General features: G+C 43.6%; 1 protein-coding gene across 2 annotated transcripts in view; it reads right to left on the reverse strand.

The window, feature by feature from the left end:
* The window catches only part of ATP10B (ATPase phospholipid transporting 10B (putative)), a 360931-nt gene that overhangs the window by 101802 nt on the left and 244107 nt on the right, over nt 1-15022 (reverse strand). For both annotated transcript variants that reach the window (XM_073802772.1, XM_073802773.1), the window contains one exon: nt 5449-5653. In XM_073802772.1, coding sequence (XP_073658873.1) covers nt 5449-5653 — 205 coding nt within the window. The remainder of the gene's footprint in view (nt 1-5448; nt 5654-15022) is intronic.

Raw genomic sequence — 15022 nt, forward strand, 5'->3', positions numbered from 1 at the left:
GTTGCGGAGCACAGGCTCCGGACGCGCAGGCCCAGCGGCCATGGCTCACGGGCCCAACCGCTCTGTGGCACGTGGGATCCTCCCGGACCGGGGCACGAACCCACATCCCCTGCATCGGCAGGCGGACTCTCAACCACTGTGCCACCAGGGAAGCCCCAGAAGTGTAAAATTTAATTCTCTAATGAAGTTTTCTTGCCTGCTTTGCAGACCTCGGCATAATCCTAATTTTGTATTCCTTCCCTTTCTGTCCTTTTCCCAGCAATGGGATGTAGGAATAAATATTTCAAGAACAGGTCAATAATGTTGTGAATGCAAAGATGGCCCATCATGATAAAAGTTCCGACTGAAAAAAAAAAAACAACAACCCTGAAACCTGACTTGGTCTAAGTTGCATTCTGGGAAATGGATTTTGAAACTAACTCTTTGGCAACCTTGAGAATGATGTGCTGTGTCACAGGGGAAATATCCTTTTGAGAAGCTCTCTCATGTTTATAATTTCCCCTGAACCTAGACAGGAAAGGCAAGGATGAGCTGTCTAAGTCACGAGGATAGTCAGCCTCTCGGTCATTCCTCACCTGTTGTGATCACGTGTGTTCCACACAATGTAGATTAATGTGTTCGAGTTTCCATATTAAGGTGAAAAATTATTGTGCCCCAAATGGTTCTGAGGTTAAATAAGTTTGGAAAGCTCAGGGTTAAAGAAAGTTTAACTGGCCTCCTTCCTCTAGGTCTTCTCTGAGACCTAAAAATATTCATGGACATTGGAACCTCCTAGAGGGGTCCACAGGACTTCGGCCTCCTAATCAGATTTGACCACACACCTTTTTTAGTTTTTTAAGAACTATCTCTTGAGATAAGGATTTGGCAGACTCCACCTTGAGAAGTGCTGATCTAGGGGAGCTGGGACAAAGTTTGTCTTATTGACTTTCAATGAACAGAACACAGCAGTGAAAATGGTTGTGGGTATAGGGTGTGGGGTTGGGAGTTTCTAGAAATCTCTGAGGTTAGTAAAAACCCCCTTTTGGCAAAATAAAAGTCTCATAGCCAATAGGAATAACAAGCTAAAAAAAGTCATTAATACTAATTATTTAAGATATTAAATTTACAAACCACATTTGCAGGTGTTCAAAATCTTCTCTGAGACAAGTGGTGAATTTTGCCTTTTTTGTACCTTAGGGTTTTCATCTGTCTAATGGAGTAGTGATGTCCTCCTCACAGGATGGTCATGAGGACAAAGGACAATATGGGCAAAACATGTAAGACTCCTGTAGATGGTGGCTTTACTCCCATTATTATGATGAGTGTTTTTTGGAAGTAACAGCTTCCCTTTATTATACAGGTTTTTGATGAGCTAGTGGTAGGTTCATATTAAGATCATCTGGGAGAACATTTAAAAAATATGCATGCCCAGACTACTACTCAGTCCCCATGAATCATAATTTGGTGATAATAATGGGGAAGGATGCATGTATATATGAAAAAGTTTCTCCCTGTGATGGTTATGATACATCCAAAGCACCTTCAATGCATTTAAGGCAAATTTCTAAATTGTGATCCCACCTCTCCTGTAGTAGGCCTGGGATATGGTCCTTGGAATCAAAGGTTTCTGTGGTTAAATAATTAGAAATATTATATACTAGTACCTTCCCCCCCTCCCCCTTTATTAAAGTATCTGAGAAGTTCTGCAGTACACACTATTGGAAAACTTGTAACCTATTGCCTTCTGATCTTATTTGACAGTGCAACACGTATTTTTCTTGCAACTCTCATCAACATCTTTGTTCAACACTTTTGAGAAATATTATATATAGAGTTAGTCAGAAGAGAATTCTATCCATATTCAGAAATATTTTTGCACTGAAGACATAAGGGAGAAGCAAGATCGCACAGAGCAGCTAAAATTCCTCCTCCCCAGGGAGCTGGCTAGGCCTGCTTTTATTCTTCCTGCTGCTTGTTACTTACATGTGGAAAGAATATTGAAAACGATAAATGTGTGTTTTCAAGTAAGCAATTCTGGGTAAAGTCTGGGTGAGAGTCAAAGGACCAGGGAGGTGAGCTACTGCAAACCTTAAGAGCTGAGACTGGACAAACTTGGCTTTGAATCCTGGTTCCAATACTTCCCAGCTTAGTGACCTTGGGCAAGTTACTTCACATTTCTGTGCCTCACTTACCTTATAAGGGCTTTACAAAAGTGCATTATTATTAGTACTATTTATCCCTGTTCTTATAGAAGTGGAAAAGCACATTTAAGCAAAGTGAGGGGGAGAATCAAGAATTGAAATAGAATAGAGAATTCTGGAAACTTTCAAAATCAAATAAATCTTGTTCCCTTTACAAGTGAATTTATTTATTTATTTATTTTTTTGGGTAAATCATTACACCAAGTACCCTATGAGAATTCAGGGTTAGAGTTTGAGAGATGTGATTAACTTGAATTGGCTGGTTTATAGCAGTGGAGCGTGAATGACCCTTTCATCCAGCTCTTCATTCTAGTCAAATCCCAAACTATCAGACTAATTAATATACAAGAAACAGCTTGGGAGCTGCTGCCAATGGCAAAAAAGAGAAGGGACTGGGTGAACCTCAACAGCGCCGAAATAACTGCCCGAGAAAGAGAATAAAAGACTCAGAGTTGTGGTGAGGATGTTGGGGTGGGCCGGATGAAGGGTAGATTTACAAACACACACACGTTTTGCTGCTCTCAGAACTTAAAAACAACAACAACAACAAAAACCAGGGCTTCCCTGGTGGCGCAGTGGTTAAGAATCTGCCTGCCAATGCAGGGGACACGGGTTCGAGCCCTGGTCCGGGAAGATCCCACATGCCGCGGAGCAGCTAAGCCCGTGTGCCACAACTACTGAGCCTGCGCGCCACAACTACTGAGCCTGTGTGCCACAACTACTGAGCCTGCATGCCACAACAACTGAGCCCACACGCCACAACTACTGAGGCCACAAGCCACAACTGAGTCCGTGCACCACAACTATTGAAGCTCAAGCACCTAGAGCCTGTGCTCCACAACTAGAGAAGCCCCCACTCACTGCAGCTAGAGAAAGCCTGTGCACAGCAATGAAGATCCAACACAGCCAAAAATAAATAAATAAATAAATTAAAACAACAACAAAACCCAAAACCCGATAGAATAGAATAGAAAGTTTCAGAGTCCTTTGCACGTAGTATGACTGAGGCGGCAGTTTTATACACTCACACACATACCCACATGTGCATGTGGATAGGTGTGTTGTGCGATATGTATTTCTTATTGTGAGTTATGGTTAAAAAAGCTTGAAAACCTTTGCTCTAGAGGGCAGCCCACAGGGCCCTGAGCCAAGAAATAGACTGTTATTTTGTGTCTAGAATGGCTTTGTGAGCTTACCCAGATCCCACCCTACACTTCTGTAAACACTGGGATGATTGGGTGAGTGTGACAAGGACAAGCAAAGGAGAGAAAACTCAGACGCCAAGCCCCAGGGCAGTGATTGACTCAATAGAGCCTGGGCACCAATGGGAGGACTGAGCCACTATCACAACCACAAAGCAAGATGCCGGCGCGGTGGTCATGGTAGTTTCCATTCCCATTGTAGGAACTGTAGCTGAGGTAGCAGCAATAGACCATTTATTGTGTATCTACAATGCAGCAAACCCTCTATTTTGTTCTTTACTTTCCTTGTCTCATTTGAATCACACAGTAAAACTTTGGGAGAGCTATTATTACTATTCCCATTGTAAGGATGAGAAAACAGAGTTCAATCATAGAAAAGCGATTTTATGAGAACTGTTCATCTGGGGCTTTGAGAGAGGCAAAGTGAGGTATGATGAGTGGCCTTCTCTTGAGACGTTTCTGTCTAGATAACGCAACGTTAGCTCATGAGCATCTCTGAGGAATGAACCACTTGCCTTCCTTCTTCTAAATCCCCTGATTCATCCATTTTCTCCCCAGCCACAGGCTGTCAGGATGAAGAGGAGTGATAGAATTTTATTCTTTTCCATGCATAGAGCAAGGTACCAGATGGGAAATCAACCCTTTCAAGGGGAATTTTAATTGAAAACTGGAATATCACACCCAGTTTCGATCAGTCAACACATATTCCCTATGCACGCCACTGATATTTACTGCCAACTATTTACTGGTCTCTTACTATGTGCCTAGCTTCATGCTAAGTAATTCATGTACATATTATTTTATAATCAAGCAGGACCTTATGGGGCCTTTTGGGGGCTGACCTCTCCCCCATATTCCCTGCTTTAGTTCCTTTGTGAAGTACCTAGATAATAGTATCTGATGCACATTTCCTGAGTTGTTTTACAGACATGAAAACCCCCATCAAATGGAAGATGTTAACTACTTGATGACCATGAGCACATAGCCCCAAGACCTACTGGAGCCTGTGGATTGATAAACCCTGTGACACCACCCTGTTCCCTCACCATCAATCAATCAGAGAATTGTGCACGAGGAGATCACATACCCTGTGACCCCCCTCCCTTAGCTGGCCTTTAAAAATGTTTTCCTGAAACCCATCAGGGAGTTCAGTCTTTTTGAGCACGAGCTGTCCCAGACTATTTGTATGCAGGCTTACAATAAATGCTGCGTTTCCTTTACTACGACCCAGTGTCAGTAGACTGGCTTTACTGCACGGGGGCACGCAGAAGCAAGTTTGGCTCAGTAACAACTCAGCCTTCAGAAACACCCTATGGAGAGGGTACTATTTTTGTGCCCATTTTCCAGATGAGGGAATGAAGGTGTGAGAGGGTAATAACTTGCCTTAGGTGAGACAGCGAATAAATGGTGGGGTTGGACTTTTGAGTTCAGCTCTGCCAGATGTAGAGCCTGGGCTCTTAACCACCAAACAATCATGATTCCTCCATGATATCCAAGGTATCACACACATAAAGTGGGGATTAAATTAAAATGTTGATGATCACTCCCTGGCCTTAAAGAGGTTTCAGTACTGTTGAGAAGGTAAGACCTACACGAATGGTAAAATAGTTAATGGTACCTTGCTGCTTTTATGCTGCAGTCAAAGGAGTACTAGCAAAAATTCATGGAGGGAGAAATTGCTGAAGCTGAGCTGGGCAGGATGAGCCAGGATTGGATACGCACAGAAAAGTGGGTTGGTCTCAAGAGTAATTGAGCAGATACTAGACTCCTCGGTTTAGAGCAGAGAGCACGGTTTCTTCAGTTGAATGGAGGGGGTCCCCATTTAAGGACTCTGAGGCCTTCAGCAAGTTATTTACCTTTCCCAAGCCTCAGTTTCCCCATCTGTGAGAAGGGGATGATATCCATCTCAGAGAGTTGGTGGGAAGATTAATTGTACCTAAGTGCCTGGGAAAAGGAGGCATCTACTACCTTCTCCTCTACACACCAGATTAAATCCAGTTTCCCAGTAGAGCTGGCTGGCATCTTCCCTTTGCCATTCCAGTTGAAGATCTTAGAAAGAGCCCTACCTGCTGTGTGAAGCCCTTTACAACACGTCTCTGCTTGAGGTTTGTCTCTCCATCCAAGTTGGAGGTTTCCAGATGACAGATCCCACTGGGGTCCGAGGAAAAGAGGAGGAGTATGTCGGCTGGGATGATCTCATTGCATTGCATTTGGATGAAGTCCCCCACTTGCACATCCTTCCAGCACTTCTGCGTGTAGCTCTGCTCTTTTCTGGGGTTGGAGAAAGACAGGGGTCAGAGTGAATGTTAAAGTTCTCCAGAACATGAATGAGTGAATGGAAAAGGTCCCCCTGCACCTAATATCCTCCAGTCAGCCTGTCACAGGACCGCTCTGTATTCTACCTTGCCCCAGATGACCACTCTCATCATCTCTAGAAAAGCTAAGCATGATCTACAGAATCTCACTAGTAAAGATCCCTCCTTATGACCATGTAGACTTTTGATTGACCGTCGGCTATCGACTGGTTGCTGTGCTCAGCCCTTGCTTCCTAGCAGGAGAAAAAATTTAAAGGAGAAGGTGATTATATAGTCATATTAACATAGTATTCTTAATATACATCACTTCCTAGAATACCCAGTTATCACTGTAGAAAGCAGGGTCACAAAAGAATGGAGTATAGGAAAGACTGCTTCTGGTTATGGGTGGAGAGCAGCAGTGGGAAAGGTGAGAATATAGACCATTGCCTAGGAAGATCTGCAGTGGTGCTGAAATAGGAAGCAGGGAATTAGGAAGATGGCACCCGGAACTTTGATAGGATGGGCCCCACAGTGATCACAGGATCAGAGGGCTAAAAAATCTGAGAAAATGATGTACTTTCTCTTCCTATCCAGTTTATCAAGCTCAGGTAATAACAGGGGCAGCAATTGTGAATTTAGCATTTCTACCGTGCCAAGCACTAGGGTGAATTAATACTTGATTTAATTGCATAATAACTCACTGGAGGAGATGTTATACCCATTTTATAATGAGGAACTTGAGGGTTCAAGAGAAATTTCCCAAGGCCTTACAGAAACAGAGCTGAACCCCGAGTCTGGGTCCAACTTGACACCAAACCCAGTTTTCACTGCTTGAATATCCTACCTCCTGGAAATCATTCCCCTCTTTCCTCTCCAGTGGAACGGCAGCATCAGCTTTTACAGCCCTTGCAGAAGGACTCGCTACTCCCCAAGGCAATACATCCGTTTCCAAGAGCCTTCATTTTACGAAATTCTTCCTTCTGATTAGCCAAATATTGAACTAATTCTGCTCTCCCAGGCAATCTGATTTACTCCATCTTCTACCATTAAAAAAATATATATATATATTTTAATGAATTCATTTATTTTATTTTTGGCCGTGTTGCATCTTCGTTACAGTACGCGGGCTTTTCCCTACTTGCAAGTGGGGGCTATTCTTCGATGAGGTGCGCGGGCTTCTCATTGCGGTGGCTTCTCTTGTTACGGAGCACGGGCTCTAGGCGCCTGGGCTTCAGTAGCTGTGGCTCATGGGCTCTAGAGCGCAGGCTCAGTAGCTGTGGCACATGGGCTGAGTTGCTTCCAGGCATGTGGGATCTTCCCGGAGCAGGGCTCGAACCAGTGTCTCCTGCACTGGCAGATGGATTCTTAATCACTGCGCCACACAGGGAAGCCCTAAAATAATACTTTACAGTATTCATCGGGTGTCTTCTGAAGCCTTTTGGACTTGCCAAGTCAAATTCAACTTTCCAAGTGCCCTCAATTATTCTGTGTGACACAGTTTCAAGATCTGTCTTAGAGGTGAGGGCTCTTCTGACTAAGGCTGTGTTTGGAAATGTTCCTCTTTAAATGTGGGATCTGGGACCAAACCAATATTCCACATGTGGTCTTTTAAACTAAGTCCAGCTGGCTTGCAGCTGGTTGCCTCTGAGCCCAGCCAGGCCTGGAGAAGCAGGCTCTCTTTTGCTATTTTTCTCCACTGATGCTGAGCCTCTCTGGGCATGTTACTGATTCTGTTTTTGTTGGAATCTGAGCTGCCCTGGGCATGACAAGACCACTCTTCCACGGAGAAAGAGACGTGACGAATTTCACTTTTCTCCTCTGAGTTCGTAAAAGTCCTTGAGGAGGATAAGGGTTTGATGCCTTTCTCCTTTCTTTGGCGGCCCTTTAGAGAACCCCAAGCAAGCCCTCCTAAGACCCCATTTTCCTTGTCAAAAAGATCCTTTCAAAGGAATCCCCCAGTTTCCTGAAATAGATGCACATCCATCTGGAAGACTTTCGGAAGGCCAACCAAGGGAAGGTCTGATCAGAGTCTATAAAATAATCAGGGATTACAGTTAGGGAGCAGTCTTGTAACTCTAAAGACCCACAGAGTTCTGTGGAAGTGCCCATGCTCTAGGGAGCCCAGTGCAGCAGCCACTGGTCAACCGTGGGCAGTATCACCCAAACGGGGACCACTTCTGAGCATTTTGTGGGCAGTGCATCTGTAGCTTTTTTTTTTTTTTTTGCGGTACGCAGGCCTCTCACTGCTGTGGCCTCTCCCATTGTGGAGCACAGGCTCCGGTTTTTTTTTTTTTTTTTGCGGTACGCGGGCCTCTCACTGTTGTGACCTCTCCCGTTGCGGAGCACAGGCTCCGGACGCGCAGGCTCAGCGGCCATGGCTCATGGGCCCAGCTGCTCCGCGGCATGTGGAATCTTCCTGGACCGGGGCACGAGCCCGTGTCCCCTGCATCGGCAGGCGGACTCTCAACCACGGCGCCACCAGGGAAGCCCCATCTGTAGCATTTTAATAATAATAATTCTTTTAATGGAAAAATGATGTAACAGGTTTCTAAGCACTTTTTCATTCCATCAACTTATTTTAGAGCAGCTTATCATCTGCTCTTATTTTTTTATTTTTTATTTTTACCATGGAAAATAGAGACAGTCCCCCCAGATCTGTTTCTCACTGCCATTTCAGAAAAACATTTATCTGTTGATTCAGGGAAGAATTTTTTTCTTCAGAGCAGCCTTGGGAACACCTGTTAAATGTCCAAATATGAAGCTACTTAAAGAAATTGGAATGGCAGATACTCTCCATTGGAAAAGAAATCTTGTATGGTGAAGGAGGGAGGCTTTCTCTAGTGCTTTTTTTTTCCTTTTTGAGAGGGCACTTAAAGAAAAGGATCCTTGAATATTACAGCAAAATTGCTCCAAGGAATAAAGGATTATCGCTCAACTTGTCCTTACTCTTCTCCCCTTTGACTTCTGCCCTATTGGGTAATGCCTTTGGGGATGGCCCACCATTGGTTGCTTGCTGTAATCTCAGCAATCTGGCCGGTATTGAGATTGGATTTAATGAGAACACCTTTGACTCTGAGCAATATCCTGACTGCCAACACTTCCAAAGCACACTGGTTCAAACCAGAAGGTTTGCAAAAGCTAGTTGGGAACGCTACATACATAGACATACCGAAGGCAAGGCCAATGCACCGCCACCCGTGAACACTGAAATTCATTTTCTTCCTTCTAATAAAGGGCTCCACTGCATATTATGGGATGTAAATTATTAATGGCATGGAAGATGGATGTTATGCAGATGAACTTATGAAATATATGTGTGTATATATGTATGTGTGTGTGTATGTATATATATTTATGAGCAGTCACTTCTGTGAGTTTGGCTGGAGTGCTGTCTTGTCAATTCCCATAATGATGATAGGTATCGCGAGGTCAATGGAACCACACAAGAAGCTATAAGTCAGACTGGTCTCTGTTTTCTTTCTATTATTCTTTGGGTCCCTGGGAGGTCCTGTCCAGTACTGCTGTCCCGTTAATAATCACCTGTCTTTCCTTTAGATGTAATCTTCTCTTCCTTAGGATGCAGTGGTGAAGGGACACTCTTCGTCCCTGTTGTAAGCTTACCCTCCCCTAAACAGAGATTGCCCATCTCCGGGTCACGCTCAAACAGAGGCACATACGCCTCCAGGCACACATCTTGTCGTGTGTGTCCAGGAGCACTGAAGCTATGGGAACAACATGATTTTTGGGGTGTTCAAAATTTTTTTTGGGGGGGACATAATTTAGTAATTTAGCTGGTACAAAATTTGAAGAATTATATATTTATATTGACCCAAATGTAGTAATATTATAGAATCAGAGTCAGATTTTATAGGAATTTTGGGATAAGAACAAGTGGCATCAGGGACATTTCCTTCTTGCACTGGGTTATTCTGTGCTGGTTTCCTGATCCTCTGGGGGCCCACTTTGCCTCCTCAACTGTGGAAAAGGCAAGGGTACATAGCTCCGGGGTTGGGGCGTCCAGTCCGAGGAGGTGCTGAGTGGCTGAATCCAGCTGAGGCAGAAAAGCGGCGTGCTTCTGCATTGAGGGATGCCCAGATGTGGCCACAGCTGGCTGGGAGCCACTCTGAGGAGTCATTCCCCGGTTAATCCAGCCCGTTCGGAACAGCTGCCATGGGTGGACACATGCACACACTCCTGGTCATTTCCCTGCTCAGTGAGTCCACACCTGGGAACTGATTGCTATTTTAGTTTTGTGGCATGTTCACTGCTGCTTAAAAATAAGACAAATCGACGTGGCTGGGGATGAAGACTCCATCTGGCAGATTCTGCCTTGGGGAGAAATTAAGTGGTGCAGTGCTAAATGGCTTTCTGAGAGGAGATAGGGCTTATTAAGAGGTAAATAAACAGCAAGAGAGGTTTATAACCAACTGGATCCTGTGGGGAAGCAGGTGAAAGGGGGGGAATGGAGGAGGAGAAGGTGCTTAAGCTTTCATTTCTCAAGTGCTATATGGGTTTTGTAAAAAGGGTTTCAAGGAACTAGAGTAGAGGGCATTTATCAGGAAGCTTAGTTGTCTGTGGGATTTCCCATTCAGTGTAGGATGATGAGCTGACCTGGGCTGTCCTTCAGGAAGCTGGAATGTCAGGCCCAGGATGGTCAGCATCGCTACCCCAGGGTGAAAGGGGAAGCCAGTGAGAATGAGTGCAGTCTAGGGGTTAAGAGTGGGTTTGAATCTCAGCTTCACCACTTACTACCTGTGTGACTTGGGGAAGTTACTTAATCTTTCAGAGACTCTATTTCTTCAGTTGAAGGTAATACGTGTATTTGTCTCAGAGAGTTACTGGAAGGATTAGTGACATGATGCATGGAAGGGACTGAGTTCTTGGTTTTGCACTTAGTAAGTACTTAATGAATACAAGCTTCTTTTATGATGTTGATGACAATGATTGTTAATGTTATGGTGAGGGCTAACCACCACCGCCAGCCCCAGCATTTTCTTCTTCGTGCCATTGGGGTCCCCGCTTTATGTCCGTGAGTACATTGCATGAATTGGGCTCAGGCACATAATGTGCAAATACAAGGAACTTAAAAAATCCAAACATTTTCCCCAAGTCCAGAAAAGAAGGACCCAAATTCAGCCCACTGAAGACCAAGGGCTCTGGATGCTGGCTACTGGGCAAACTCCCAGAAAAATATATCGTTAAGATCAGGGCTGCCCAGCAAGTTCTTTGTGGATGTCGACAAACTAGTTCCAAAGTTTATATAAAGAGGCAAAAGACCCACACTAGCCAACTCGATATTGAAGGAGAGGATGGACACTACCCATCCTCGAGACTTACTATAAAGTTACAGTAATCAAGACAGTGCGGTATTGGCAAAAGAATAAACAAATGGATCAATGGAACAGAATAGATAGCCCAGAAATAGATTCACATAATTATAGTCAACTGACTTTTGACAACGGAACAAAGGCAATACAACCGAGCAAAGATAATCTTTTCAACAAATGGATATCCACATGCCAAAAAAAAAAAAAAAAAAAGAAAGAAAGAAAGAAGAATCCACAGACCTTACACTCTTGACAAAAATTAACTCAGAATGCATCACAGACCTAAATGTAAAATGCAGAACTATAAAACTCCTAGAAGACAACATAGCAGAAAACCTAGATGACCTTGGGTGTGGCGATGACTTTTTAGGTAAACACCATAGGCACTATTCATGAAAGAAGTAACTGAGAAGCTGGACATCATTAAAATTAAAAATTTCTGTTCTGTGAAAGACAATGGTAAGAGAATGAGAAGACGAGCCACCATCTGGGAGAAAATATGTGTTTTGCAAAAGACACGTCTGATAAAGACTCATTATTCAAAATATAGAAAGAAAAAACAAACTCAAAACTCAACAATAAGAGAACAAACAACCCAATTAAAAACGGACAAAAGATCTGAATAGACATCTCACCAAAGAAGATATACAGATGTCAAATAAGCATGAAAAGAGCTCCACATCACATGTCATCAGAGAAATGCAAATTAAAATGAGATACCGCAAAATACCTATTTGAATGCCCCGAATCGTGAACGCTAACACCACCAATTGCTGGTGAGGAGGTACAGCAAGAGGCACTCACACACTGTTGGTAGGAATGCACAACGGTACAGCCACTTTGAAAGACAATTTGGTGGTTTCTTATAAAACTAAACGTATTCTTACTATACGATCTAGCAATCACGTATCCTATTTACCTAAACGAGTTGAAAACTTATGCCATGCAAAAACCCACACATGTATGTTTATGGCAGCTTTATTTGTAATTTCCAAAACTTGGAAGCATCTAGATGTCCTTCAGTAGGTGAATGAATGAACTATGGTACATGCAGACAATGAAATATTATTCATAGCTAAAAAGAAGTGAGCTATCAAGCCATGCTGAGACATGGAGGGAACTTACATGTATATGGCTAAGTGAAAGAAGCCAATGTGAAAAGGCTACACACTGTATGATTTCAACTGCAAGACATTCTGGAAAAGGCAAAACTATGGAGACAGTAAAAATATCAGTGGTAGCCAGGAGTTGGGAGGTGGGTAGGGATGCACAGGTGGAGCACAGATGATATTTAGGGAAGTGAAACTACTCTGTATGATAAAGTAATGGTGGATACACGTCGTTATACATTGGACCAAACCCACAGAATGTATAATACCTAAAGTGAACCATCTTGTAAACTATGGACTTTGGGTGACTATGATGTCTCAATGTTGCTTCATTAATTTCGACAAATGGACCACTTTGGTGAGGGATGTTGATAATGGAGGAAGTTGTGCATGTGTGAGGGCAGAGGGTATACGGGAAATCTCTGTACCTTCCCCTCAGTTTTACTGTGAACCTAGCTCAAAACTCAACAATAAGAGAACAAACAACCCGATTAAAAATGGACAAAAGATCCATTAAAAAAATAAAGTCTTTAAAAAAAAAAAAAGGCTGGAGGAAATTTGATAAATCTCCAATTTGGGTGAGGAAACTGACCTGGCCAAGGTGTATAGGAACAAAACTTGGGTTGGAACCTCTATTCTTTCCATGGTTCCAAGAAGAGTCAAGCGTCCTGTAGCTGGTTCAGGAATACTTGAAATGCCCAACTGTCTTTGTCTTGACAGTGGTGTGCTCACGTAGAGACAATATCGTGGGGTGGTTAAAAGCTCTGGAGTCATGTGAGCCTGACTACAACCCAGAACTACTTCTTACTTCTTACATACAAGGTAGTGTGACCTTGAACCCACTACTTGACTCTATGACCCTCAGTTTATTCATCTATCAAATGGACAAATAAAATCTATTCTACAGGTTAAAGTGAGAGTTCAATAAGATAATACACGAAATGGCCTTAGAGCAAATGGCATTTACTGCTGCTATTAGTATCATCACAGTTATTATTAGCTTGGAGGAAACAGGGTCACTGCTGTGGTGACAGCAGAACAGAATCTGTGTGGTTGTCTATTTTCATGAGCTGTCGTGAATGAGGGGTGGGGCTTTGTGGTTGGAGGAGGAGCTTAGCAAGGGAGAAGGAACTGAAAAGGGAGGAAGGGTCCTGTGGCTTCTGTCCTGACCTGGTCCCACAAAATGGAAATGGAACAGCAGTTAAAGGTTTAGCGTTAAGTTAAAGTTACGCTAAAGACAACGTGGGCCTGGGGCAGAGGGCAGTGAGTACAGCTGTGTCCCCGCACCCGCCTGTTTGCTACAGACCACGATGATGATGGGGGCTTTAGACTCAGGCAAGCTCCAGAAAGAAACAGCTGAGGCTGGAGGAGTGGGTAGGAGACCCGGACCCCTGGCTTGGATGGAAATATTGGGGGACATGAACATATTAACTATACCTGAGGATGCCCAGATATATCTGGGGAGGCCTGAGTATTAGGGTGGGAAGAATGAAGACCCAAATAAGCAGCTTGGGGCATCTGTATTTATGTGAATTCATTAACACCCAGAGGCCTAATTGTTTCATGTGTCTTCTACTTTCAACTATGCAATAAGCTTGCTGACACCTGGGATGACCCTGGGTCTTATATCTCCGTACCTACGTGGAGTCTGGTATGGTGTCTAGCGCACAGGGGAGTGTTCAGGAAATATTCACTAATTGATTCCTTGTAGATTTGTCTTGAACATGAGGCAGTAGAGGAAAAGCTTTTCCTAATCTTAAGTCATTTTGACGTCTATCTCTTTTTGTTATGGACGCACTAACGGAGACTTCCAAAAATGATATCATAATAATATAATATGATGGATGATATGAATAGATATGATGAGATGATATAATGTATTTAATGTAATATAATAAACTTATTTGTATTAAGTGCCTATAATAAGCCCAGCACTTAACCAACGTTACCATTTAGCTGCCTAATAATGACACAACTTTTATTATTATTGTTATCTGTGTTTCATAGATGAGGAAACTTAAGCCCAGAAAGGTTATCTAACTTGTGTAAGGTCACACAGGTGTGTCTGCCAGGACATAGGAGTGATAGCTGTGGGGACTTCACGGCTCAGCGTGGTCTCTTGGTCCTGTTCGAAAGTGCAGTACTAAGCAGATGACGCCTCAGAAGCTGGCGACATAAACATAACTGAGGCTGGGTCGGGAACAGCAGCCTCAGCTTTTGGAATTGTGAGCTCCATAATGGCAAATCAGAGGCTATAAACGCTCACCCGCTCACATACAGATCACGCCTGTTGACACAAGTGCAGAGCTTCAGGGACACCTGAATTCTTGTTTTTTGATTCTTCCACCCATTGAGTTTGGGGGAGAACCTAATGCATTCTATCCTGAAATGACAAGCTGAATTGGCCCACATAGTTTATGGCCTTCTGTGAGCACAGGGCGAGGCCATGGGCGTCGGGTGGGCACTTGCAAAACTGACCCTTTAGAGAGGAGGCTACTTGGCTGGTGCCAAATGCAGAGCAAAGACCTGCAGAGTGGATGCAGCGGTCTGCTGGTCTGTCAACTACAGCCAGTGGCACTTTTCATAGTCATGCTTCAAATGACACTATGATCCTCTGTTTTGTGCACTTTCAGATTCTTTCCCCAGGCCTATTTTGCTACGTTATTATAGCTTGGAGTCAAGTTCTATGGTAAAGCGTTTGTCCTCTTCTATGCGGTTCAAAACCCCAGCCAATGATCTGTCTATCTCACTCCCCTTGAGTCAAGCTCATGGTGACTCTTGGCTGTCAAGGTTATCGAACTCTCCTTAGTAATATTTTAGGCAACATTTTCTGAGGGCTACTGAATGCCAGGAACTATACTAAGCATTTTACATGCATTACTTCATTTAACAGCTGCAGCAAACCGA

This window comes from Tursiops truncatus, chromosome 3 (genome assembly GCF_011762595.2).
Source record: "Tursiops truncatus isolate mTurTru1 chromosome 3, mTurTru1.mat.Y, whole genome shotgun sequence".
NCBI classification, from domain to species: Eukaryota; Metazoa; Chordata; class Mammalia; order Artiodactyla; family Delphinidae; genus Tursiops; species Tursiops truncatus.